General features: G+C 58.3%; 2 protein-coding genes across 5 annotated transcripts; both read right to left on the reverse strand.

The window, feature by feature from the left end:
• LOC132010411 (uncharacterized) lies at window positions 1-3,741 on the reverse strand. The gene is made up of 2 exons (XM_059388280.1): window positions 1,807-3,741; window positions 1-1,716 (listed from the first exon to the last, which is right to left on the reverse strand). The coding sequence occupies exons 1-2, from the start codon at window positions 3,739-3,741 to the stop codon at window positions 1-3; spliced, it is 3,651 nt and encodes a 1,216-aa protein (XP_059244263.1).
• Window positions 3,742-12,312: 8,571 nt separating this feature from the next.
• Window positions 12,313-25,343, reverse strand: MST1R (macrophage stimulating 1 receptor). Of its 4 annotated transcripts, none has more exons than XM_059389764.1 (20): window positions 23,855-25,343; window positions 20,836-21,024; window positions 20,627-20,755; window positions 20,282-20,452; window positions 19,337-19,497; window positions 18,817-18,982; window positions 18,567-18,703; window positions 17,988-18,149; window positions 17,799-17,892; window positions 17,433-17,645; window positions 17,184-17,330; window positions 16,941-17,103; window positions 16,681-16,764; window positions 16,389-16,601; window positions 15,970-16,050; window positions 15,667-15,848; window positions 15,447-15,556; window positions 15,034-15,199; window positions 14,486-14,622; window positions 12,313-12,888 (listed from the first exon to the last, which is right to left on the reverse strand). In XM_059389764.1, exons 1-20 carry the CDS (start codon window positions 25,091-25,093, stop codon window positions 12,633-12,635), a joined length of 4,200 nt encoding a protein of 1,399 aa, XP_059245747.1. In that variant the 5' UTR covers window positions 25,094-25,343; the 3' UTR covers window positions 12,313-12,632. The 4 variants fall into 4 exon arrangements, with proteins under 4 accessions (XP_059245747.1, XP_059245745.1, XP_059245746.1 ...); XM_059389762.1 differs by having other exon boundaries at window positions 16,389-16,604; XM_059389763.1 differs by having other exon boundaries at window positions 16,389-16,604; window positions 17,433-17,642; window positions 23,855-25,342.
• Between the last annotated feature and the right edge of the window lie 11 nt (window positions 25,344-25,354).

Consider the following 25,354-nt stretch of genomic DNA (forward strand, 5'->3'; position numbering starts at 1 on the left):
TCACAGATGGTACTTGTAGATGGCCCACGGGCCCTCCTCCTCGTACTCACGGCGGCTGAGCCACAGGCTCTGGAAGGAGTCCCGGGATGCCATGATGGAGCCTCCAAGCCAAGCAGCAACAGCGCGGTGGGGAGAGCCCAGCACAGTGGCTCGGGGGCCCAGCTCCTGCCGCAGGCGCTCGGGAAAGCCATTGATCAGGGTGCTGCCGCCGTCCAGCACCACATTGGCCAGCAGCTCCTCCTGCTGCTTGGCCTCCAGCCGGCTGATGCTCAGGAGGGCCAACTGCGGGAGGCCAGGCTGGTTGAGGCCCAGCAGACTGGGCTGGAAGAGGGCCTCAGGGCAGCAGAAACGCTCGGAGCCCAGGGTGATGACCTGCTTGTCTGGAAGCACGAAGTCCACCCGGGGTTGGGTCTGGGTGCGGGCCACCTCAGCTGTCATGTTCATGGCCACATAGCAGCAGGCCTCTTTAATCTGGTTGACCAGCCCCACCTTGGGCGGTGAGTGGCCCCCCGCCAGCAGCAACTGAGCCAAATATTCGGTGAGGTCAGCCCCAGCCACATCCAGCCGGTAGGTGTCAAGGGGGGCCAGATCCCCGGTGAGGATAGGCGCCACGTAGGACGTGCCGTGGCCACTGCCCAGCACCAGCCCAGTGGTGCGCCCGTAGGCGTAGAGCGCCAGCAGGGCCTGGTGCACTGTCTGCATGGCCGGCACATGGAAACGCTCGAAGAGGATCTCAGCCACCTTCTCTCGGTTGGTGCGCGGCGAGATGGGCGAATCGGCCACAAGCACCGCCAGCTCCTCCGGCCGCACGCCCAGCCTGCAGTAAAACAGGTGCTGCCACAGTACCTCCAGGGCATCCCAGTCGGAGACCACGCCTCGATTCAGCACTGAATAGGAGGCCTCCTGGTTCTCGGGCACTGTGTACCGGGGCTCATCCTGGGCCGAGTGCTGCAGCAGCTGGACACGTGAGGGCACCACGCTGAGGATGTGGTCCTCCCCAGCCAGTCCGCACTTAGTGAAGCCGGTGCCCGTGTCAATCACCACCGCCGCCATGTCCTGGTAGGGGCCCAGCGAGTGACGGCAGAGCAGTGGGGACTGCACTGACAGAGTGCCCGCGGTGGGCACCAGCTCGTAGCAGGTCCCGTGGAGCAGGCCAAGGTGTGCAAGCACTGATGGGTGTGAGATGTCCTCGGGTGTCAGCTTGAACCGGGGACCCTGCGGCTCGGCGCCCACCATGGCCACGGGCAGGACCTTGTAGCCAGTGCCGGGTGTGGAGAATGTGACCAGGGAAAACTGTTCCCCCTGGGTGCTGGGGGGGCTTCCGGGTTCCCAGGATGGTACCCGATGTGTGCTGGAGCTTTCAGCAGCTCTGACGCCGACCTTGTCCCTGCTCATGTAGACACAGGTCTCCTCAGGGGCCAGAGGTACCTGAAGCACTCCTACGTGGGCCGCCGGCAAGCTCAAGGGCTCCCCTTCCTGGCACAAGGTGGAGGCCTGGCCGGTCTCCCTGGTGATGGGGGACCTTCCTGGGACGATGGGCTCTTTGGAAATGGGGGGTTCTTGGGGAAAGGGAGGCTGCCCAGTGAGAGAAATCTGCCTGGCAAGAGAGGTTCCAGTGACAGGAACCTCACCGGAAATGGAGAGTTTCCTGAAGGAGGGAGGCTGCTCAGCCAGGAGTGGCTGTCCAGAAAAGTGGGTCTGCCTGGTGAGGGAGCACTGCTCAGCAGGAGGAGGCTGACAAATTGGAGGGGGCTGTCCAGAAAGGGGATGCTGTTCAGTTAGAGGCGGCTGACCGCTGGGCAAGGCCTGCCCAGCACCCTCAGCTCCAAGGCTGTCAGGGTGAGCGGTAAGGACCTCTTTCTGGTCATGTTTGCCTATATCCTTCTGAAGGAGGGATCTGGACACCTCCTGGGTTGGGGCTTGAGGGGCAGGCTCTGCGGGCTGCTCTGAGATCATCCACTGCAGTTTCTTCGGCTGGATCGTGGAGGTGTCCTGCATCCTGGAGGGGTTCAGCTTCCAGATGGTATGACTAGTTTCATTTTTTTCTGCATTAGGTTTGGAGCAGCCCGGATCGTGAACATGGCTCAATCTCCTCTCACTGGGTGTCCCCAGCAGAACGGACCGAGTGAACACCCTGATGGGTGTCTCAGTACCTGGGGAGTCCCGCGACTCCAAGTTGAGCCTGCCCTCCTTGGAAACCAGGGCCACCTCTCGGTAGCTTCCAGCTGAGAGGCTGGAGGGCGCAGGGCTGGACAGAATGGGCGAAGTGGACCAGAAGTTGGGGCGATTGTGGTCAGGGGAAAAGATGGGCATGCCTAATGGTGGAGCAGACGACACATTTTTGGGAACATAGACAGATGGGTTGTTGGGCATGACACCCAGCAGCACTGCCCGTGAACCCGTGGGGTCATGGCATAGCAGCCCCATCCTGGTGTTCCCGGTGGCCATATCGAACACCAGCACGCGGTCTTCCACAGCATTCTGGAGCTGGCAAGTAGGGGCAGTGGAGGGGGGAATCTGGTTGGTTTCTCCGGAAGACTGGACAGGTGACTGCTTGTGGCAGGCATCTGGGTAGGCAGACTGGGGCACATTGGAGTAGGTATTGTTGCAAATGTTGAGAGGCTGCTGGTCTGGCTGAGAGCTGCAGTTCTCCTGGCTATTCCTCTGGGACTTAGGGGTCCCTGGGGGCCCTGAGCCTGGTGTTGGGCTGCCTGGCCTAGAGGTACAAACTGGGGCCTTCGCCACTGGGTTCTCAGGCAGGTTGGATAACACCTGTGTTCTGGCAGCCTTGATCTCCTGGACATGGTCTGAGGACTCATTTGGAGAAGGCATTTGGTTGGGAGGCTCCTTCTGAAAACCAAAATCCACTTTGTCCTGGAGGGATGAGACCACTTTGGAAGACTCCAAGAGGACTGGCCACTGGTTGTCACTCTTACTGGGGAGGAGGTCTTGGGACAGGCTATTGGTTGTGATAGTGGTGTCTGTCAAGTGGCCAGAGATGCAGGTAAAAGTTTCAACTACTTCTGGCATTGGAGTTGGAGCCACAGCTAGAGCATTTGCCTGAGTTGGAGTTGGAGGAGTCTGGGCTGGACATGGGCACTTGTCCTGGCCTTGACCTTGGCCTGGAGTCAGAAGAGGATCTTGGCCTGCAGCCGAGCCCTCATCCCCTGAAAGGAGATAGGGTAGCCACCGGCTCTTCCTGCTTCCCAAGGGGGCTACCTGGTCAGGGCTACAGGGGCCTTTGCCCCAGCCTACCAGGACTTTAGCGGGAGCTTTGCCCTGCCGTGCAACCTGCGCCTGAACCCGGAAGCGGCAGAATCCACGCTGGACCGTGTCACTGGTGCTGTCACTGTGTGTGCCCACAGGGAGGGCCAGGGTCCTGTTCTCCATGATGAGATGCGTTGGAGTTCCCACGATGGAGCTTGGAAACGAGCTAGTAGAGGGGGGCCTTGGGGCATCTTGGGAGGCCCTCTCACAGACACACTGGGAGCCAATGTCAGCAGGATCCTGGTGTAGCTGGTGAACAGGGTCAGGGGCATGGACCTGGGAGGCAGGGCCGCAGGTTCTATCAGTGATGGCCTCAGGGGACAAGGACAACCCCTGCCTGAAGTACACAGATCCTGAGTTTATCCATGGTCCCTCAGACCTTCTGAGGCCACCCCCTGGCTGCTGGCTGCTGGCCGAGGTGTGGCCTTGGGGGCCCGGTGGATCAGGGCCCCCCACCTTCTTGGTGACTTCCATAGTCTTGCTCCATGCCCTAGGTGCCCTGCCCCCACTTCGTTGTCATGGCAACCCCACACATCACAGCCCCCAGTGACCTGGTGGGGGGTGACAGAGTGTGGGAAACCAGGGGCCCCACCCCCTTGAGGAATGGGGCCTTCCCTAGGGAACCTTGGGAGACAGAAATGCCCAGGGACTCTGGTGAAGTCTGCCAACCCTAGGCCAGCGAGGGGACTAACTACTCTCTACCCAGGCCAGCTGTGGGGTGAGGGTGGTGCTCCTTGTGGCAGGGGCTGGGAGTGGCTGGGAGAGGACAAAGGGGAAAGGTAGACAGGGGAGACCTGGATTCCTGTTCTACCTCAGACGCCAGACTTGGTTCTTTCTCCTCTCTTATGTGGCAGCTTGAGACTTTAGCCCTGACCCAGAGATGAGTTCCAAGAATGTGACACAAGGCCCTTTGGGGGATCAAAGCCCCTTTACCACTCAGTCCTGGGAGACAGAAGAGGGTGAGGGGCTCAGCTCAGGCCTGTGCTCTTCTCCCGCCGTGTTCCCTGGCTCCCGCTCCAGGGACAACAGCTCCTTGGCAGTCTTTCTACTCCAGATGGTTCTCCTCTGCCTGTGCCTCATAGAGCCCCCTCCCCAGAGCCACATGTCCTTGAAGCCTAGAACCAGTAGCCCACAGATGTGGCTATGGGGGCGAGAGGGGCAGGGGTGGGGCCTTTGCTCAGAATCCTCAAATCAGAATGTTCTAGCTCTTGTCACATTGTGTCGACTTCCCCTTGGCTGGGGGAGGGGGCAGCGGGGTGCAAAGCACTTAGCATAGGGCTAGGCCACAGTGGACACAGGGCCTGCCAAGTGGCAATTACATACAGATGGGGCATAGTAGGGACACCGTGAGCAGAGGGATGGTTATGGAGTGCGGATATGGTTGGTGCAGGACTGGGCACACAGTGGGCATAGCTGTGTATACAGTGTGGACAAGTTGGACACAGGACTGGACATAGGGTAGGCACATAGGAAAGGTAAACTTATTAGACTGGGTTCTATTGGGTTCTTCCTGCAAGTTTTAATTAAACTTATTAAACTTATTAGACCCTCCCTTTCTTAGATGGGTAAACATAGGCCAGAGAAGGGTGATACCTGTCTAGACCCCCATCCCAGGCCTAGTCGTGCCCTACAGCCATAGAAGACAGGCCTAGGCAGCAGTCTGGGGACCCACCCCTTACCACAAGCCTCTTTTGGAGGTTCTGACCTGGGGGGCGGGGTCAGCCCTCTTCCCTACTGCCAGCTGCGAGCTCTGAGCCTCTCTGGTCTGGTCCCCAGGCCTCTGTCCCTTCAGGCCTCAGTTTTTCTGCCCAGGAAACAGGTTTGTGGAGAATGCAGCTATCGGCTTGTCCTCCAAAGCAGTGTTTTCACAAAGGTTAAAAATAGTGTTTACAGTTGGCCGTGGGGTGTGAAACGATGTGACCAGGGACCGCGGCTGGCACTGTGCAGCATCTGCACCTTCCTGACAGGCACTGGGCAAAGCCTGACTCAGCCCCGTTCGGGCCCCCTGGGTCCCCTCCCTCTCCCTCAGATGCTGCCTTCAGTTAAGCTTGGCGACAGATTTCTCGGGATGTTACTGCTCACCCTACATTATGACCCAGGAAGATAGCCAAGTGGAGGGGTCTGTGGCGTGCCTGTGTGTGCCTTTATGCACATCCTTGCTGAACGCTATTCATTCACCTCTGACCCGGACCAAACAGATTTCTTCCCCCACAACAGAGGTGCTAGTGGCAGTCTCTAGAGCCAGGTTGCACCTGGGAGGGATGGGGAGGCAGGGAAGGGGGCGCCCCTCAGCCATACCCCATCTCCTACAGAAGTGGGGCATCTTTCCCAGGGCTAGGAGCTTTGTGAACAACTGACCTGAGAGATCCCCTCCAGGTGTCCTCTGGGAAGGGAGCAGAGCCAGCTGAAGGGTGGGGCTCATGAAGGCTTCCCCCCACACCCCCCAAGAGAAAGCAGTCCTGAAAGAGGAGGAAGTTCTCCCCAACCACCACCAAGCAAACGCCTGTTATAAAAACAATGTCTGATTTGATTGGGTTCTTCCTGCAAGCCTGGGCAGTGCTGAGCTCTGGTAACCCAGCCTCGCAGTGACTGAATGAGACAGGCACTATCATCCCTATTTAACAAATGAGGAAATCAAGGCACAGAGAAGAGAGAGAACGCACAGAGAGCTCAGCAAAATGAGTGGTAGAGCCAGACTCTGCAGCCAGGCAGGCCACCGGGCTTCGGACCTACACTTCAGAATTCTATGTCCCACCACTGGATCCTGTGCCCAGGGCTGGCAGGCAGGGACCTGGCTAGAAGGGAGCCAATATGCCTCCCTTCTGAGTGCTGCAGCCCCAAGCCCCCACAAAAGCCATGTCCCACATGAACCATCTCCTCCTCCCAATAGCTTAGCAGGTGGCTGGAACCTGGGAGGGGCGTTTTCCCTGTGGGCACGTCAAAGCCAATGTCCTCCCAGGAGAGGAGTGCAGAAATAGGGGCCAGATACACACCCTGCTGAACCAGGCTGAGTCCTTTGTCCTCAGAATTCTTGCCTCGCCAAAGCCCACTGCATTTCATCCAGGGAAGAGGAGGCCAGGAGGGTGGCCAGAGAGGCTCCTAAGCTAGCCCCCTTCTGCCGAGCCCCCAGGGTTCAGGCGGGGACATTGCCACGGTACCCCTCCCCCATACATGTTTTTAAACAGTCTCTCACCACGAAGAAGGGCAACCAATTCTATTTCTGATTCTGGAAAGTGAGGAGGGCCAACATGTTGCCATGGCAAACTGGAGAGCCCCTCCCCAAGGCTGAGCCCATTCCCCAGGCTGAGGGTTCTCCGCAATGGAAGGACCCAGAAGAACTGGAAGAAGCCCAGTCTGAGGGCAAGGACAGAAGGAGTCTCCTATGTGAGGGCAGGTCCCGACATTGCCTCCTGTCACCCCTCACCTGGCCCCCTCTGAGCAGGCTTTGGGGAAAGGCCCCGACCCCTGTGGAGAGAGTTGGGCTTCAGGAGATGGAGTCAGGGCACCCCAAGAAACCATTCTTTCTTGTGGATCAGGCTAGAACCCTCTTGCCCTAGGTGGTCTTGAGGGTTGTGGGCCAGAAGGGCATTAAGAGGAGAGGGAAGACTTCAGGACCAGCCAGGTCTCCCAGACCTGATTCTTCAATGCACCTGTATTTTTGGCTTCTTTGTGTTCTCAGGAAACAGCTCTGTCAAATCCTCGGCCCTGCACTTTTCCAGTCTACCTGTCTTCCCCTCTCAGGGCCCTGAAGACTCTCCAAAAATCTAGGATCAAAAGGAGCCACAAAGGGCTCCCAGTGGAGGCAACCACTCGGTAATGGAGTGAAAAGCAAGGCCTGTTTCCCCAGAGGTCGTGCCTGGTGTCCAGGGGCTCATACACCAGCTGTCCTGCCCCAGACCCCAGAGCGTGCAGACGGGTAGTATTTAGATCTTTAGGGAGGGCATTCTGGGTAGGAGCACAGACCAGGTAAAGGCAGGCTTCTGAAAAGACCTAAAAGGATGTTGTGATCCAGCCTTCTCGGGGTGCTAATGGGAAACCAAGGTCACCTGGGAGAAAGGAGGCACCCTTGGTTTCCTGGCTCCACAGACTGGTCTGAGTTTCCCACTTCTGACCCTCCTCCCTGGGGCTCTCCAAGTGACCTGTGAGCGCTAACATCCTGCTTCCCTGAAGCCTTTCCTGGCCAGGGCACACCCATTCCAGAGAGGCCTTGGTCCCCTCCTCCTCCCTGGTCTCCCTGCCTGACCCCAAAAGGAAGACAGCCAGGGTGCAGAGAACACCGCCCCAGGGGGGCCCTTGGTGGGACATGGGGTGATAGTCTACTCCTAATCAGGAATGTGGAATGTAGATCCAGGAGTGCCAGGAGGATGTGGCTTTTGAGTTCTAAGGCATAGGAAATTTAAATAACAGATGTTTAAACAACCTTCCCTGCCAGCCGTGGTGCACTGACCCCTCTGCTGTGATGTGTTACAGCTTAAAAATAGCCCACAATGAACTGCTCCGAGCTCCAATTGACTCAAGCTTACGTAACTCTGCGTGAAAGATGGCCAGCCGCACCAGCCCGGAGGGAGGGCCATAGCACAGACGCCCGGACTGCTCCGGGGCTGAGGCCAGCTCCTTGCCGTCCCTGGGAGCAGCCCCCCCAGCCAGGAGCCAGCCTCAGTCGGGGCAGAGCAAGTGCTGCCAGAAGCACGCATCATTCCATGACTATTGGGAAGAGACCTCTGATCACATCTGCAGAGAGAAGCTGAGATCAGTCCTCCCTCAGGGTCCTTGAAGAACGCAGGCCCCGTGGAGGGTGGGGGCAACTTTAACAACAGGTGGGTCAGAGCCCGTGGGTAAGGAGTCATGTGGGAAGGGTGACTGGGGCTGCCCAGAGGATTCTTTTCCCCCTTTGAAAAGGTGGCTCCCCAGCTCGGAGGAACAGGTCAGCAGGACTGATGCCTGGCTGCAGCTGGGATTACCGTGCAGTCCAGGGGTGGAGTGGACTCCTTGGGGGTCTCTCAGTCTCTATGGTCCAGGCTGCACAGGTGGGGCTTGTGACATGAGAGAGTGAGCACTGGCTTCCTAGCTGACTGAAGATTCTGGGATCTTGGGATCTTGGCTGCCAGCTGCTCTGAGTCTCCTGCCTTTCCTGATACATTTCCAGATCCCCAGTGCCCAATCCAAGACTAACCACATCTGTGCAGGTAGCTAAACCAACGGGAGAGGGAATGGAGGAGAGGAGGCAAGGATGCCCCACTCACGGGACCCTCGTGTGCCCCCTCTGCCTCTGTCCTTGCTGAGCCCCAAGGATGCAGCAACCTCCCTCAGCTCCTACCACCTGAGTTCAAAATAGGAACCACCACGGGCCCTGCATCTGAGCTTCCGCTGAGCAATAGACCGGTGAGGGCCAAATACTGGGGCATCCTGTCACAGGCCCAACAAGTGGTTGTCAGGGCCATAAGTGCCTCTGTTTCCCTGAGAAGGTCAAGGCTGGCAGATGGGTGGAGCAGATGTTGCAGGGGAATGAGTGGTAATGGTAGGGCACAGTCCCAGATTGGGATTCTTATCCTGCAAGAGGACTGTGATCTGGGGACCTCCCTCTACAGGGCAGTGTGACCGTCCCCGCTAGACTTAGCTGGAATGTTCTGGAACCAGGGACAGAAGGTGCTCAGAGCATTGAGAGAATAGAAAACAAGATTCAGAAGCTGTAGGGAGGCTCAGGAGCGGAACCACCCTCTCTTACAGAGCCTGGAGCTGTGAGTTCCTATCCTGGGTAGACTGATGGGGCTGCGGGGTCAGGAGAAACAGTCATTTTTAAGGGGGTCTGCGGATATCAGTGTGAGGGAGCTGGGATCCAGGTGCCCACCCATGGACTGAGCAGGGTCAGGCAAGCTCTGCCAAGAGCTGGGCAACTCCTGCCAAGCTTTGGGCCAAGAATTCCCACCAGCGGTGGACCAAGTGTGAAGATCATGGCTCTAGGTCACCATCCTTAAGCCTGAAGAACCCAGCCCATCCAGGAAGCTACGATAGCTGGATGTGAATGTCACAGCTGCCCAGGCTCTTCTTACATCTACACACATTGAGTTAAAAACCCTGGCTGGAACAAACCCGAGAAGAGTGGCAGGAGAGAACGGGGCTTAGCCGGCCCTTCTGTAGCAGGTGGGGAAAGCTGAAGGCCCTTCACGGAGTCAGCCCCACTCCTCTGAGCTGGTGGAGCTCCACGTTTGGGCTGGTTGAACCCTCATGAGGGCAGAGCAGAGGCTCAGAGTAAGGAGATGCTCAGAGTCTGGGGTCTTCACAGAGGGGAGCTCTCCAGCCCAGCTCGGAGTAAACAATGTTCTTCAGCAGAGCCTGGTGGATGGGGCTCCACGCTCAGCTACAGATCCCTGGGGCTGTTTCTCCCCAGAGGCAGGGGTAATAAGTGTGAGATGAAGCCTGGGCCTCTCTGAGCCGCTGACACTCCCAACAACGCCCATATCCCCCCACCCCACCCTGGCACTGGGGGGGGTGGTCCTCCTCTCTCCCATAGGTAAAGGGAGTTAATTCATAAAGTAGCACCATTGGTGGGCCTCATGGGCTACTGAGGGAGTGACTGGGGAGGCCAGGGTCCCAGAAGATCCCAAAGTTTGGAATGGGGCTACATCTGGAGCTCTCAGGTGTGACCCCAGAGGACCTTGGGATCCCTGGGAAAATTCTCTGAAAGGCTGGGATGGAGGCATAAGGAGGATCTCAGACCAGATTCTTGGGCTCCCATCAAAGCAGGTCGGTCAGCCCCATGTCTGCTCTCCAGGTGCTAGACAACAGTGACACCAGTGGGCAGTCAGGAGGCTGTGAGTCATCTGCAGCTTCCTTGGCCCCAGCTCCCATCCTGGCCTCCCTCCGACCTTTACTGGCACCTGCTTGCCCCCAGCCCCAGTGGGGCTGCAAGAGAGCAGGATGAGGCAGGGGAAATGGTACCTGTCCTCCACAGCTCATGGTAGAAGACTGGACTCCCAAAGCCCCAGGAGAAACTTCTGCTCACCCATCCCACTCTAGGGGTAGGCCGAGGCCTACCATGGCCACCAGCAAACTTCCCCTTGCACTGGCCACCCACCATGTCTGACATACTATTCAGACCTCTCCCAGGGGAAAAGCAACTCAGCCTTCCCTGGCCCTGGAAGCCACTCGGAAATCTTCTAGTTCTCCCAGCGCATCTGGAGGCCTTGATCTAACCCTCCCTCCCTCTTCTCCCTGGTGGCCCAGTCAAGAATTTGAAACCCTGAAGCAGTTCCAGTTCCTGATACTCCAGCTGGACTCAGGTGGCTGTGAGGATGGAGCTCAGAGCTTGGGGGCTGCAGCACTGGGGGGAGAAAGTGCAGCTGGGCCATGATCCAGGGGCCCAAGCACCTGCTTAACCAGGGCCCCTCTCTAGAAAATCCTGGTGTTGGAGGCCCTTGGCTCAGAAATACTTCCAAAGCCTGGTATTCTGGCTGCAGAGGAAAGCTGACCCTCCTGATCTGTCCTCTTTCTCCCTTCTCTAAGAACCCTCTCCTGCTAAGCTCCCCTCCCAGGCACAGACCCCTCTCTTATGAGCAGACAAGCCAGTGGTCCATGAACTTCAGAGACTCAGCAGGGAAGGAGCCTCCGTCCAGCTTCAGAGAGGCCCCTGGGCCTTCTCCTTACTCCCCACCCAGGGTGGGGAGCTCTTCAGATCCCCAGCATGAGGTCAGGGTAAAAGGACTCCAAGCTGGAGGGGTAGAGACAGCCCTTTCTAACTAGTATGGGGACTACAGCTGTCAGGGTACTCTAGGACATTCCTCTCATCCCTCTTCCAACCTCAAGGGTGACACAACTGATTCCCCCCCCCCCCACACACACACACACATACAGAGACCCTCTAGAGGTCTCTGGCTGAGCACACAAGGCTACAAAACCTCCTCTAGGTCTGAGTCGGGGCCAGGGGCACAGGGGTAAATAGGCAGAGTGCATCTCTACCTCTCCAGATCATAGACCCCTGGTCTTTAGAAACATGTGCTTCAGCAAAGAGCCTCCTTTTAAGCTTTACCCACATGTCCTCAGGGTCCTTAGGCTCCCCATGGCAGGGCCTCCTTTGTCCTGAGGTGGCAGAGTAGGCAGCACAATAGGTAGAGAACCACTGGGCAGCTCCAGTTCCAAGGAACGTGTCCTCCCCATTTACCGGGGAGCTCTTGCTCCAAACCCAGGATTCCATGGGTGACAGGGCAAAGAGCTGGGAACTCATGAAAGAGGGAGCTTACTCCCCTTAGGGTGAGCTGGTGTCTCCTAACTGGCAGGATGGAGGCCACAGGGGTCCTGAGCAAGACAGAGGAACGACCACGATGCCTGCCCTGGGCCCGGTCCCTGGCATCCCAGCTGCCCCCTTTAGTATCCAGGGTGTGGGGGAGGAGCTGTCCTTGCTCTCCAGGGGAGTCTTCCCCTCCAGTGGCTATTGTGTGGTGGCCTTGACAAGTATAAATAGCCTGAGCAGTCCAGCATCTTAAACCTGGTGCCTTGAAAGTGTGGAGCTGAGGCCTTACTGCTGTTCATCTGTCTTAAGGCCGTAAGGGCAATACTGGCAGGATTTGGTGGGGGCAGGGGGGAGCTGGTCTTCACACCCTGACAGTGTGTTTGGGGTGGTGGGAGAGCTGCAAAGGGGGGCAGGGAGCCCTGAGAAGGGCTAGGAAGGGACAGACTTGGGCTGGGCAAGGGGAGAAGCCATTCTGGCTGCAGCACGCCTGGGTATTCAACCCCCCTCTCTTGGTTCCATGAAGAAGTCTCCAGGGCCCTGTAAGCTGGATTGGGGCCTTGTCCTACCCTTCCTGTTCTCTGGAGCCTTCTTGCTGACCCTACCCCTTTCCAGCCTAGGAGTCTTTGTACGTGCCGCTCACTTTCCCCAAAACTCTCTTCCTCCACCTCTGTTTCTGGCACAGTTCCCACCTGACAGGGCCTTAGCAGAAATGTCACCTCCCAGGGAGGCTTCCCTCACCTCTCTTTTCTCTCTAAAGCTGCCCTCCATTCCCTCAAAGCAGCCTGTCTTTCTTTCAAAGCATTGACTACACTTTGCACTTGAATATTCGTTTGGTCGTTTACTAGTTCAAGGGCCAGTGCCTGTACGGTCACCGTTGAGTCCCCTGTGCCCAGCAGGTCGAGCACACGCTGGGTATCCCATAAATACTCATTGCATTGAGGATCACGCCACTGCTCCCTCTGTGGAGTGAGGGGCCAAGGAGCCCTGCTCCCTCAGGTCGCCCCTGAAGGTTCAGGAGCAGGGACAGGACAGAGGCCGGCTTGGGCTGCCCCAGGCCTGGCATGGCCCAGTGGCAGTTTGGGATGAACTCCCTGGCTGCTAGGCAGGTCCTATCCCTAGGGCCTGCCTAGAGCTGAGATCACGTGGGCTGTGGAGGCTCTGAGAGAGGCCGGGGCCGAGCTGTGCTCCTGTGCACGGGCGTGGTCTGCGACTGTTCTGGGGGCTTGCTGGCCTCATCTGAGGTACTAGCACCCAGGTTCACGTAGGCTGCAGGCAGCTGCACATAATGGTCCCCGAGCAGCCTGGCCGCCACGTGCTCTACTTCCTCCACCAGCACCTTGAACGTGGGTCTCACTGTGGGGTCAGCCGCCCAGCAGCGGAGCATCACGGCATACCTGCGGGGAGAGGGGCACGTCAGAGTCAGGACGCATCCCCGGCCCAAGATTCTGGGCTGCCCACCTGCTCTGAATCCCCTGGCAGGCCACACAGAGAGGAGGACAGACAACAGGTGGCTGGAGGCGTAGTGCAGAGTGTGGCCCAGGCAGGGGCCACCTCTTCTCAGCATTGCCCTTGCTGTCCCAGTCCTGCTTCCCCACCTGGCAGAGGTCCAGCTGCCCCAAAGGTTAGAGCTTGGACTCCTGTGCCCTGTGACCTGAACTATGTGATCCTGGGCAAGATCCTTAGGCTCTCCCTGCCTCAGGATCCTGCCCTGATCACAGAGCTGTTGGGCCAGAGGGTGGAAGGATGCCGGTAAAGGGCTTAGCTTAGGGTGCAACTCACAAGCTATCACAGTCCTATCTTAGGTCTTTTATGAAGGAAGCCCATATCCAGTGACATGGGGATTCAAAGTCCTGACCACAGACGTGGGGGGTGGTGCCAGTGGCCCCGTGATTCCCAATCAGTGTCTCTCTGGGTTTGACTGGTGGTGGATCCTAATCTGTGCCTCTTTATCTTGGAAATGCCATGCCTGCCTTAAATGACACTAAGTGCCCTACACACAATAATCTAATTCTCGGACTCTGAGGGTGGTACTGTCCTCATCCCAACTTTACAGATGAGGACACAGTCCTCGAGAGGAGAAGGAACTTGGCCCGGTCTAGTGGGTGCTGTGATGGTCCACCCAGATCCCCCCTCTCTTCCCCTAGTGATGGCTGCCGGCTCTTGCCTGGAGCCCTCCCTAGGAAGTGCCCCAGGCAGAAAAGAGCTGAATTCCCCAAACTCTCAGTGTGACCAGCGACTTATTAATGTCTGGTCTAGGGACCCAGCCCTTTGATACAAATTTTGTAAAACTCCAAAGAGCCATCCCAGATCAAGCAGCCCCTACAGGATGGGCTACCGCCTCTGCTGCATCACAGTGCTCCGCAGCCCAGTCCTGCTTCCCTGGCCCCCAGTCTACCAAGAAACCCCCTGTACACATATCCCCAGCTCAGGGGCTCTGTCAGGGAACCAGACCCAGTTCTTCCTGTTCTAAGCACAGAGGCCTGGGCACAGGCGAGGCACGCGTACTGCTCCTGAAGCTGAACCCTCGCACGGCACCCCCGGGCAGGCACAGTGACAACGCAGCTGCCACCAGGCCTTGGGCACAGGGAATCTGAAACTATATTCAGTAGGGAAAAATTGTGATCTGGAGATGTGGAGGGGGCTAGTGTGGGAGCTAATGGAACCTTTCCTTGAGGTTAAGTGAATGGAAAAGATGGAAAACAGGCCCCTTTGGCGGGGGTGGGGTGAGAGGAGTGCTGAGAAATCAAATCACTGGCCTCAACCCAGACTCTGAGTGGGGAGTACCGTTACCATGGCAACCATGATATCCTCCCAGCACTCAGCCCCAAATGGGGGTGGAAACAGTCCACGGACGAGGAAACTGAGGCCCAGAGAGGCGCCTTTCTGGGTCGGCCAGGGGAGTAGTCAGAGAGCCAGGCAAGAGCTCTGTCTCCTGCTCCTCCCTTGTCTCTGGGGCCCCGCGCCCTCCCACCTCCACCCCTGCATACTCACAGAGAATTGGGACAATACTCAGGCTGGGGCAGGCGCCGACCCTGGGCCAGGAATTGAGTGAGGTCGAAAGGGTCCATATGGGGGTATGGTGGGGCTCCCCGTGTCAGCAGCTCCCACAACAGCACACCAAATGACCACTGTGGGAAGGGAAAGGAGACTCAACTCTTACCCTCAAATCTGGGGGCCAGTGCCCCACCCCCTGCCAGGTCCCCAGAGCCCTAGGCTGGAAATCAGTCAGAGCTCACTCCTCAATACCTCACAAGCATCTTCCCTCTGTCTATTCTCACCACCGGCCCCTACCCAGAGTTGGGCCTGGGCAGGCCCTGTATGGTCTGGAAGAAGGCAGTGAGTTCACAGGCCCCTGTTGCCCTGGCAAGAGGAGTCCATCCTAGACCTACTCCAAAGGTGGGCAGACATGCCCACCTGTGGCGGCTGCTTAGCCTGGGTATTCCCAGGACTCAGATCACCAGATGGAGCCAAATGGGCAAGGCCCAGGACTCCCCCAGGACCCTGAGTCCTTGTGGACTCTAGGGCAGGTGGGGCCTCACCACGTCAGACTTGGTGGTGAATCTGTAGGTCTGCAGGCTCTCCAGCGCCATCCATTTGACAGGGAGGCGAGCGTGGCGATGCTGCCGAACACTGTAGTACTCCTTGTCCAGCACGTCGCGGGCCAGGCCAAAATCAGCCACCTTGACAGTGAATGACTCGTCCAGCCTGAGGGTGAGGGGCGGGAATCACACTTAGGACCAGCTGCCACCAGGCCCTGAACCCATCTGTTCTAGGCCTTCCCAGAGCTTCAGAGCCACAGTGGCCAGTCAAAGCCTGAGCCAGGCAGATAGGAAGATGGAGGGTCAGAGAAGGGAGGACATGACCAGGGGTACCCAGCAAGGGCTGGAGGTAGGGCCATCCCCTAAGGTACCCCGTCCCTGCTTGCATCACCCCAAACGCCCTGGCCCCTCACATGCAGTTCCGAGCAGCCAGGTCCCTGTGCACAAACTTCTGCTCTGCCAGGTACTCCATGCCGCAGGCCACCTGAAGGCCGAAGCTGACAAGGTCCTTCACTGTGGGATTCTGGGAGCCACAGGTGGATCCATAAGCAAGGGCCTCACAGCACGTCCCCAGCCCCTGCCCACGTCTCATGACCCCCACCCGCACGCAGCCCAGGCCACCCGAGCACGGACCCGCTGGGGCGAGCGGATGAACCGAAGCAGGTCTCCGTGGCGCATGTAGGGCAGCAGCACACGGGGCAGCCCTTCCGGGGGCAGCACGATGCCAATGAGAGCCAGCACGTTCGGGTGACGCAGACCGCGCATCAGCAGCCCCTCGCGCAGGAAGGCCTCCACCTCCTGCCCCTCCGTGATGCCTGCAGAGCGGCTGCAGTCAGGCTCAGAGGCCAGGGCCAGATGGGGGAATGGAGAAGAGAGGTCTTCTGCTCGGGGTCACTCAGCAAGGAGGGAACACCGCGGGGACAGGGACCCACTTACGACTCAGCGACTTGATGGCACAGTGGATTCGATTCTGGTCCTCGTCTATGTATTCTCCATGATAGACAACTCCAAAGTGGCCTGGTGAAGGGAAGACTGTGAGGGGGCCCCAGTGCCTGGGGAGTGCATACCACACCTTCTCAATGGGCCAATGGGATGTTAAAAACAAGCAGCAGCTACAGTAACAGAGCCTGCAGCCCGCCCGTGCCCGCCTGATCTGCCTCAGAATCCACTGAAGCCAAGAATGAATTCCTATTCCACAGAGGAGCAAATGGAGGCTCAGAGAAGTTCCGTGGTATTCCCAAGGTCACAGAGCTCAGGGAGAAGGCTAGAGCAGAGCCCTGCCTAAATGTCCCTTGAGCCCACGCCATCTCAGGACTCCATCTGTGCCCCAGCCCCACCTGTCCTGGCCCCCACACCTTTGCCAATGACTCGGTCACTGTGGGTGACCACCCGCTCATGGGGGATCAGCACATCCTTGACCTCGGCCAGGAGCGCAGAGTCCAAGTCCCCAAGCTGGATGGATGCCGTCCGCAGCAGTGGGACGCAGGACCCATCCCCACTGTCTGAGGAGGATGCTTTATGTTCCCGGCTGGTGGAATCTGGACCATCCAGACCATCGGCATCAGGGGCTGCTGTGGAGGAAAGAGAGTGAGGGGCCTGTAGAGCAGAGGGTGTGGCTCCAGCTTTCAGTGCTATCCCCTGTCTCACCAAGGCCATTTCTGTAGTCAGAGCCAGACCGAAGCACAGGTAGAGGCATGGCTCCGGCCGTCCGGTCCAAGGATGCCAGGTCACCTGGGTTTAGAGACAGGCTGGTGGAAAGACAGCCCTTGATGGCCGGCCTCCAAACTCCTATAAGCTGCCCTGTACCCCAGGGGTATGGGCAGACCTCCAAGAAAGAGGATATAGGGACTTGGAGAGGCCATGGTTTGAGGCTACAGGCTGAGTCGGGAGAGGAGCGTAGAGCTCACCTAGCTGTTTCCTCCGCCAGTAGCTGAAGATCAGTGCAGCAGCCAGCGCAGCCACAAGCAGGAGAAGGGCCAGCAGGAGACCGAGGAGTAGCCCCTGGGGAACCCCCTCTGGGCCCGGCCGTACTACCCTGCCCAGGATGTGACATTCACCATCCACGCAGACCTGAGGGCAGGTAGTAGCTCAGGCCCAGTCCACAAGCCCTGGCCCCCGTCTCCTGTGGGGGGGCCAGCTGAGCTGCCTACCTGCAGTGGGACGCCATCCTTGTCAAGTTGCAGGGAGGGGGGCAGAGGGCAGATGACCACATCACCCCGGAGCTCATGTTGGCAGCTCTTACCATCCATGGTCACGTTCACATCCACACAATCAGCCACAGCGCCCAGCCCAATATACTGCAGAGACAGTCATGAGGACTGGCCAGTGCCCCCATCTCCTCCAGGCAAGGCTTCAGCCCTAACCCTCCACTGTCCCTGACCTCCACCCCCAACACTTACCTCAAACTTAACAGCATGCTCCTCTGGCTTCAGTGGGGCCAGGTCGGTGCTGGGTGGATGGGGTGGGGGCAGGAAGCGAAAGCCAGGCAGTATAAAGCCAGCAGCTCCATCCCCCTGGGCGCTCAGGTTCCCTGTCACCCACCCCTGGGGGCTTCGGACCACATATTCAGGCAGGCGGCATGACTGCTGCTCCGGGAGCTGCCGCTCACACTGCTGGGGCCCAGGCAAGAGTAATTAGCCAGGCGTTCCTCCTCCAGCCACCCCAGGCTCCTCAGCCCAGCAGGGGGTAGAGCTGGAACTAGAGGACCCATTCAGCCTTCCTCCCTCAGGCTAGTGCCCACTTGTCAGCTGCCCGTGCCCACTCACACTGTTTTCCACTGCTCTGAGCCCATCATGGAATGACAGCACTAGGCGCCATGCGGAAGTCAGATGCTGGCCCTGGACAGTGACCTGGGAGCCTCTGTGGAGGAGAGCAGTGTGATGGGCTTGGGGTGCTCTCTCGGGCTGGCTCCCTCATTCCTAAGAGACCAGAGCGGGCAAGGGTGTGCCATTTACATGTAGCCACAGTTGGGGCTGATGCCCAGCACAACGGGGTCTTCCAGGTAGCTGAAGTTCCAGGAGCCAGGCACCACAGCGCCCCCTACCTGCAGGTGAATGGGAACGCTGGCCGTAGCTGCCGCAGGGGGCGTGGTACATAAAAGCTGTCCCTCGCTAACCCTGCAGAATGAGGGAGTGGGGTGGGGGGAGAATTGAGCTCAGGATCACTCTCTGTGAAGGCCAGACCTACCTTCTCCAAGGGTCTACCAATCCTTCCCAGTTCCTCTGTTGGTCATCAAAACCTGCCCATACTCAATGGGTGTGTTTGAAGATAGGGTCACAAAGTCTTCCATAAAGGCAGGGCGGGAACGGGTTCCCCACAGCCTTGGTTGGAGCTAATAAACTCTGTGATGGGCTGTCTTGCCATCTCCAAACCACCTCTGGGCTGGAAGGGGCATCAGACCCTTCTTCCTGGACCTCTCCCTACACGGGCCATGGGACGAATCTCTCCTCTCTCTGCCTGGACAGGATCCACGTCTCACCTGGTGAAGGTCCCACCCCGGGTAGCCTCCCCTCCCCTGGCCTGTTGGCACTTACCGTTCCAGTGGGCATTCAGTCCCGTTGACCAGCACAGCCTGACTGGTGCCTAAAGAGAGGCCCTCGCCTTCAAGGGTGAGGCGGGTGCCCCCTGCCCGTGGGCCAAAGAGGGGTTTTACTGCTCTCAGCACTGGCTCCTAAGAGGGTATGGAGATGGCTTAGCTTGACATAAAAGGCCTTCCACTCCAAGCCCTTCCCTGCCTGTACTGCCAGGCTGGCCAAGGGCACAGACAAGGCAAAGTGGCCTCACCATGAAAGAGAAGCCTTGCAGCGTGGAGGTGCCATCTACCCGGAAGTGCTTGCCTGGAGACATGTTGCTTACAGTGAGGCTGATATTGGCGGGCCCAGCCAGCTGCATGTCCAAGGGCTCCACCTCACACTCAAGCTCCTCTACAAAGTCTTTCTGGAACACTGGTCTAGGGCACCGGGGGAATACAAGGTCAGTCAGGGGTCACATAGGCTTGGCCATGTGCCCGCCACATATCATAGGTCTCCTCCAGGCCTAAAGATGGTGTCTCTTCACTCCTCCCCTTCCTCCAGGGTAGGCAGGAGCTGGTGAGGCAGGGTCAACATTGCCCAGCTCCACAACTTGACAGATGGATAGGGATATACAGGCTCAAGAAGGGACAGAGATGTCTCTTCAGACACCAAGCAGCCAGAGCCACTGCAGCTTGCCTCCTACCTTCTTGCCCCCAGTAAGCAGAAGACAGGGTCTTCTGTTAGTGTGGTCACCCCTATCAGGGACAGGAAGGGCAGAGACGAGTTTATACCTGGGGTTTGAACTGTCCTTGGGCAGCAATCGGCAGGGACTTTGGCCCACAGTGACCTGATGGGTACCTTCACGTACCGGCTCTGGAGGGTGTGGGTAGAAGTTGGAGCCGCATAGGGTCAGCCTTGTGCTGCCCCTTCGGGGTCCACTCTGTGGGTAGAACTGAAGAAGGGGAGAGAGCCTGAGGCCCTGTGTGGGTCAGGGCTCTCAGCTATCTGCTTTCCCTAGAGTTTTCAGTCATGCCCCTTGCCTGCCCTCCCTCCAGTTCCCTAGGTCACTCCCTAGCCCTCACTTGGGCACTTTTCTGCCTCCAAGTCTCTACACAGGCCATCCCCTCTGGCAAGAATACCCTTCTTGTCAATATGGAGGACATTCAAGGCCTGAGGATCATGGTTAAGACATGCTGACCTACCTCCCCCACCCCGCCTGGGTGGCTCAGTTGGTTAAGCATTGGACTCTCGATTTTGGCTCAGGTTATGATCTCAGGGTTGTGAGATCGAGCCCCATGTTGGGCTCTCCCCTCAGCAGGGAGTCTGCTTAAGATTCTTTCCCTCTGCCCCTCCCCTGCTCATGTGCATGTATGCACTCTCTCAAATAAATCTTTTTTTTTTTTTAAATGATTACGATGGTAATCTTTTTTTTAAAGATTTTACTTATTTATTTGACAGAGGGAGACACAGGGAGAGAGGGAACACAAGTTGGGGGAGAGGGAGAGGGAGAAGCAGGCTCCCTGCTGAGCAGGGAGCTTGTAGTGGGCCTCGATCCCAGGACCCTGAGCCGAAGGGAGATGCTTAACGACTGAGCCACCCAGCCGCCCCTCAAATAAATAAATCTTAAAACAAACCAAAAAACCCCAGAAGAAATAGTTAAGAAAAAAAAAAAAGACATGCTGAGCCCCACCCCAGGCCTAGCTTATCCCACCTGTGCCCCACCAAGCAAGCCATACCTCAGTAAGCTCAGGTGGGCAATGATCCTGTTGCCAGGAGCCAGGACATTCCTTCTGCCGGCCACACGTGTCCCCACACCAGCCACAGCCCATGAAACGCTGTGCCCGCAGACAGCTCCCACAAGTGAGGAAGTGATGGCAGCCGGGACCCTGGATAGGTACTTGGAAGACCTTGGAGCAGCAGACAGGTGGCTCAGGAGTGAGGGGGTGGGAATCAGACCCCATAGATGCCCTAGTTATTGTAGGTCCCAGTGGTGAGACCTGTGTGTCAGTGCTTCTGGGATTGGATGGAGGGGCTCTGCTCCCATAACCTTGGCCCCAGGCCTGACCCCAGTCCCACCTTACCTGGTCCCCAGAGGCAAAGAACAGGTGGTCTCCGAGGCGACTGACATCTGGTCTCATGGGCTGCCCACAGCAGCCCAGTGAGAAGTTGGACACATACAGCAAATAGTTGAGAGATCTGGCCAGCTCCACCTGGGACAGGTTAGCTGTGACCAAAATGGAAATGGGGAATGGGGACCCAGGGACAAAGAGCCATGGAGATGGGGTCCTACCTGCAGGATGCGCCCATCAGCTGTGCCCATGTGGGCCACTGTGACGTTGTCGAGGCGTGTCACATGCAGTGCAGTGACCTGCACAGGTCCTAAGAGCCCGTTGAAGAGGTCCACCCGTGACAGGCTCCCATGGACCAGCAGAGGGAAGTGATGGCAGCTGGTGTTGAGGCTGGGGGCCTCCCGGCCAGGCTGGGGAGGGTCAGGGAAGGGGTCAGGGCTCATCACCACACACTGGCCCCTGGGGCCCTCTGTCAGTGACCACAGCAGTCCCAACCCCCATCCCTTACCTGGCTTAGCTAGATAAGGCCCCATGTCTGCCTCTTACCTGCCACCTTCCACCTGTGGGCCTCTCAGAGGCAGTAAAGCCAGGAAGGAAAGCCTGGGCTAGAAGACCGGCTTCTCCTGTGCCTTGCTCTGACTTGCCATGTTCATTCTGATATTGACTTAGAGTCTTACAGGCCCAACCCCATTCTGTCCTCACAGCCACCTATAAAGTGGGTGTTTTCACCAACCCCATTTTGCAGATAAGGAAATGGGCTCAGAGAGCGTTTGAGAGGAACCAGGTAAGAAGTCCGAGTTCTTGACCAGAGCCCTCTTCCGCCCCCTGCCGATTATGCCCTGCACTTAGCTTGGGCTAGCATTTCCTCTCCAGCTGCAGTGGTTAAACTCTGAAGGTAATTGAGCCAGTATGGGACTGGTAACATGGTCCCTGAAATTCCAAAGATCTTCCCACACCTCCAGCTGCTACCTGTATTCCCTTCAGGGTACACAGGGGAAAAATCAAGGCCTGAAGGCTAGACCCCAGGGATTGTGAGACACCTCTCCCCTGCTCTTAATAAGAAGGTGTTTTGGGGGCTGCACTCAAGCCCCAGGGCAGGACTGTGGAAGCTTCTGCGAAGTCAGATCAGGTAAGAATGCAAGGGACTGGAGCTGAGTGCAAAGCGTAGGCAGGGCTCGCTTTGTAGGTGACCTTCCCTTGCTAGGCCTGAGGCTCCCACCAAACCAAGTACGCTTAACCTAGTGGTCAGACCTCAGTGCTGATCAGAAGCCCTGGGGGTGCAGAGCTGGGCCTAGAAAGTCCACACACTCTTTCTCTGTAGCCTGGGTGGGTGGGAACTGGGACTCTGTCCTCACTTGAGGTGGGGAAAGGGGCCTGGCCTTCACCAGAAGCCATCCAGGTGTTTTCAGCATGACTCAGGGACAGGTGAGGCTGAGGAGTGGAAAAGAGGCCCTACCCTGGTAAGGGCCACACCCCTGTCTGCTCACCTCTGGGTTCCAGGGCCTTCGCTCTGTGTTTCCAGGCTTGTCTATGAGCTCTTGGCTCTGGAAAACATGACTCAAGTGTCCAGGGCCACAAAGAGGAGGGTGACTGCTCCAGATTTAAACCGTACCTGAACCCACAGAGGGCAGGTGCCACATAAGAGTCCCACAGGCTTCCTGAGGCCAGCTGCAAAATCAGCACACAGTGGGTGGTACCCTGGAGGCTATGTGCCTAGTCACCCAACAAACACAGCATAGGCTGGTTCACACCTCCCAAGGGCCTGGCCAGCTTGGGAGGTTGAGATTAGTCCTCCTAGAACCTGGCACTGCCAACTTAGGCTGGATGTCTTCTGACCTACTGACCGCTAGCCAAGTCAGGGAGAGGTTCGGACTCCCCAGAGGGAAAGAAAGGAGGACAGGCGGGGCTGCCCAGGCCCAGGCCCAGGGCTCTCCATCCCTAGGTCTCCTCAACCCAGAGGGACTCAGCTGAGGGAATGAGGCTGGAGATCCCCCACTTCTCACTGTGTCTAAGTTTTCCTCCCACCTCTGAGGCATCAATAAGAGCTTGAAAGGAGTCATTGGAGAATAGCACAGAAGGGCCAGGGCCACATGGCAACCAAAGACTCTGTGAGCAGTGACTGTGAGCTCACTGAAAGCCCACTCATCTCATGCGTGTTCACCCCATTGCCTTAGCTTAATCTCTTATAAGCTAGGGTAGGACTGTTCCAATGGCTCTAAAGGGTCGGTTTGGGTTTGATCCTCAGCATCTTAAAGAATGTCCTGTTTGCCTCTGCTCCAGCTCCCTGACACCATGGCTGGAGAGAACCTGGGTAGGGTCTGCTGGAAAGAGCCCCCAGTTCAGCATGGGCTGGGAGACCTCCCGCCTGGGGTGAAAAGGGGAACATAAAGCAGGGCCCCAACTACAGTGGAAGAAAGTCTGGGACTCCTTCGTGGTGAACCAATTCCAACCACCCCTCCTAAGGCTTTACTCATCCCCAGATGTTTATAGTTGCTTGCACAAGACTGGGGTGAGCCTCCTGGAATTTACTAGAGCCTAGCCGCCTCCGTGTCCTAGGTCCTCCCCACAAAGAACCCCCATAGAGAATAATCAGGGACCAGTGAAGCCCAAGCCATGCAGGCTCTGGGACAAGCCCCCAACCTTCCAAGGCCCAGGAGGCTCCCTGAATTGGGGGTGTGGTGGGGGCTTTCTCCGACAACTCCTGCCCCACCCTCTTTGGAGAGCCTAACAAAACAAGTGCTTCCAAAAGGAAAACGAAACTGTGTTGGTGAGCAGCTGTATCTGTGTGATTCTGTTAGCATCTGCCGTGTGGGGGGCTGTTTCTCTGTGGATGTCCCCGAGGGTGTGTGTGTGTGTGTGGTGGGCAGGTAGGAGGGGATCCCATCCTTCTACCCGGACTTTGGCAACGTGTCTGCCAAAGACAGTTGTGATGCCATCTGGTTCTCACACAATCTGGGAAACTACCTAAAAAATCAGAGGCCACAGTACCCAGTACCCGAGAGGGTGAAAGAGCAAAATGGAGGAGCAACAGGGGCTAGCCTGGCTAAGAGGGGGACCTCCAGGATAGCCTGAGCTTGGCTGATGCCCGCACCCCGGGCACCGCACCACCCTGCCGCCCCCCCCCCCCCCAATCGCTGAGGAACTGGGTGGAAGAGAAAACTTCTCCCCTCCTGCCCTTTCTCCTCCCGGCCCTTCTCACTGCATTCAGTTCACAGGAGAGGGCCCCTTCCTTCTGCTCACCGGGTTGGGGCAAAAACTATGCGACTGGAAGAAGTCAAGGCCTCGCCGCATGCCCTGGGGGACAGGAGACTCACAGCAGCGCTTCACACCCTGCTCGATGACAGTGTCCACCAGGTCGATGGGAAAAGCACAGACGACAGAGTTGGGATTCACACTGGGGCTGCTGTCTCTCCTGGCCCTGAAGACTCCAAATAGCACTTCCTGGCCCTCCCGGATGCTCAGCTCAGTGGCCAACCGGCTGCCCACCGGAGCGGTGTGGGCCGCTCTCAGCACCGGGTAGGGCTGTCCTCCCTCGGCGGCCCCGCGGCGCCGGCGTTTAGGCGCGAATCGGCAGTCCAGGACCAGCTCACGGTAGTCTCCCAGCTCGGGCTCAGCAGCATTGAGCCGTGCCAGGCGTGTGTGCAAGGCTCCCGGGGCGGCTGTCACGCTGGCCCGCTGCACGGTCAGGAAATAGACAAAGGCTCCGGCACGGAAACTGTACACGTACTCGATAGGGTAGGAAGCGAGGTACTGGGGCAGCACCGACAGCGCTGCGAAGCCGGGTGCGAATCCGGAGGCATCGGCCTTGAGGCGCCGGATGGACACTGAGCGCGGGCTGAAGCTCGCTGCCACAGTCTCGTCCAGTGAGGATGCCACGTAGAAGTAGGAAGCATGGCCCTGCTCAACTACAGTCACAACGGTGCCCAGAGGGCTGGCCACGCAGTCAGGGCACTCCTCGGGTTGGTTGTGGTGGGCGGAGAAGAGGCAGATTGGCGGTGCCAGGTGCAAAGCTGTCCCTCCCGGCTCAAGCTCGTGCAGGAAGCAGCGGCCATGCAAGCTAGAGCCGCAGCTGACCAGCGCCGGCAGCGCCGGCTCCAGTACCAGCACCTGTGCATCTGTGTCTCCCTGTGGGCCATGGGGGCCCGGGCCACAGGCTGCACATGTCTGGCAGCCAGGGTCCCCAATAGGACCCGTAGCCAGGCTCTCTACTGGCTCTAAGCCAGGCCCAAGCACGTACAGGCGATTGCGTGTAGCCACGAATACCGCACTCCCGTCCTCGCCGCCCTCGTAGGTCGTTACAGCCTGTACTGGACCTCCGGCCGAGAAGCTGGGCACCTCGTACTCCACGTCAAAATTGCGCAAGGCAGCGAAGGGGGTGCGTGGGCACTGCCAGGACCCTCTGGTCAGGAGCGGCGGCAGCACCAGCACCAGCAGCAGCAGTAACAGCGAGGGCTGGGAGGGCAGCGGGAGAAGCTCCATCCAGGCCCAGCGGGGGCCCTGCTGGGACTCCTGCTGGCGGGAGCCTGGCTGGGAGCAGACTCAAGGGGAAGTCGAGGCTGGGACCGGTGCCGAGAGCCAGGCCTGAGAGCCCTCAGGCAGCTGAGCCCCGCCCGGGGCTACCGTGCTGCCCAGTGCCCTCCCCTGCCCTCGGGTCTGAGCACCTGGCACCGGTGGACCCACACACTCCCCGCGGGAGAACAGAGAGGCCGCCTCACCTGCCACCCCCTCTGCGGCTCCAAG

The sequence above is a fragment of the Mustela nigripes genome, chromosome 2 (assembly GCF_022355385.1).
Source record: "Mustela nigripes isolate SB6536 chromosome 2, MUSNIG.SB6536, whole genome shotgun sequence".
Classification (NCBI taxonomy): Eukaryota; Metazoa; Chordata; class Mammalia; order Carnivora; family Mustelidae; genus Mustela; species Mustela nigripes.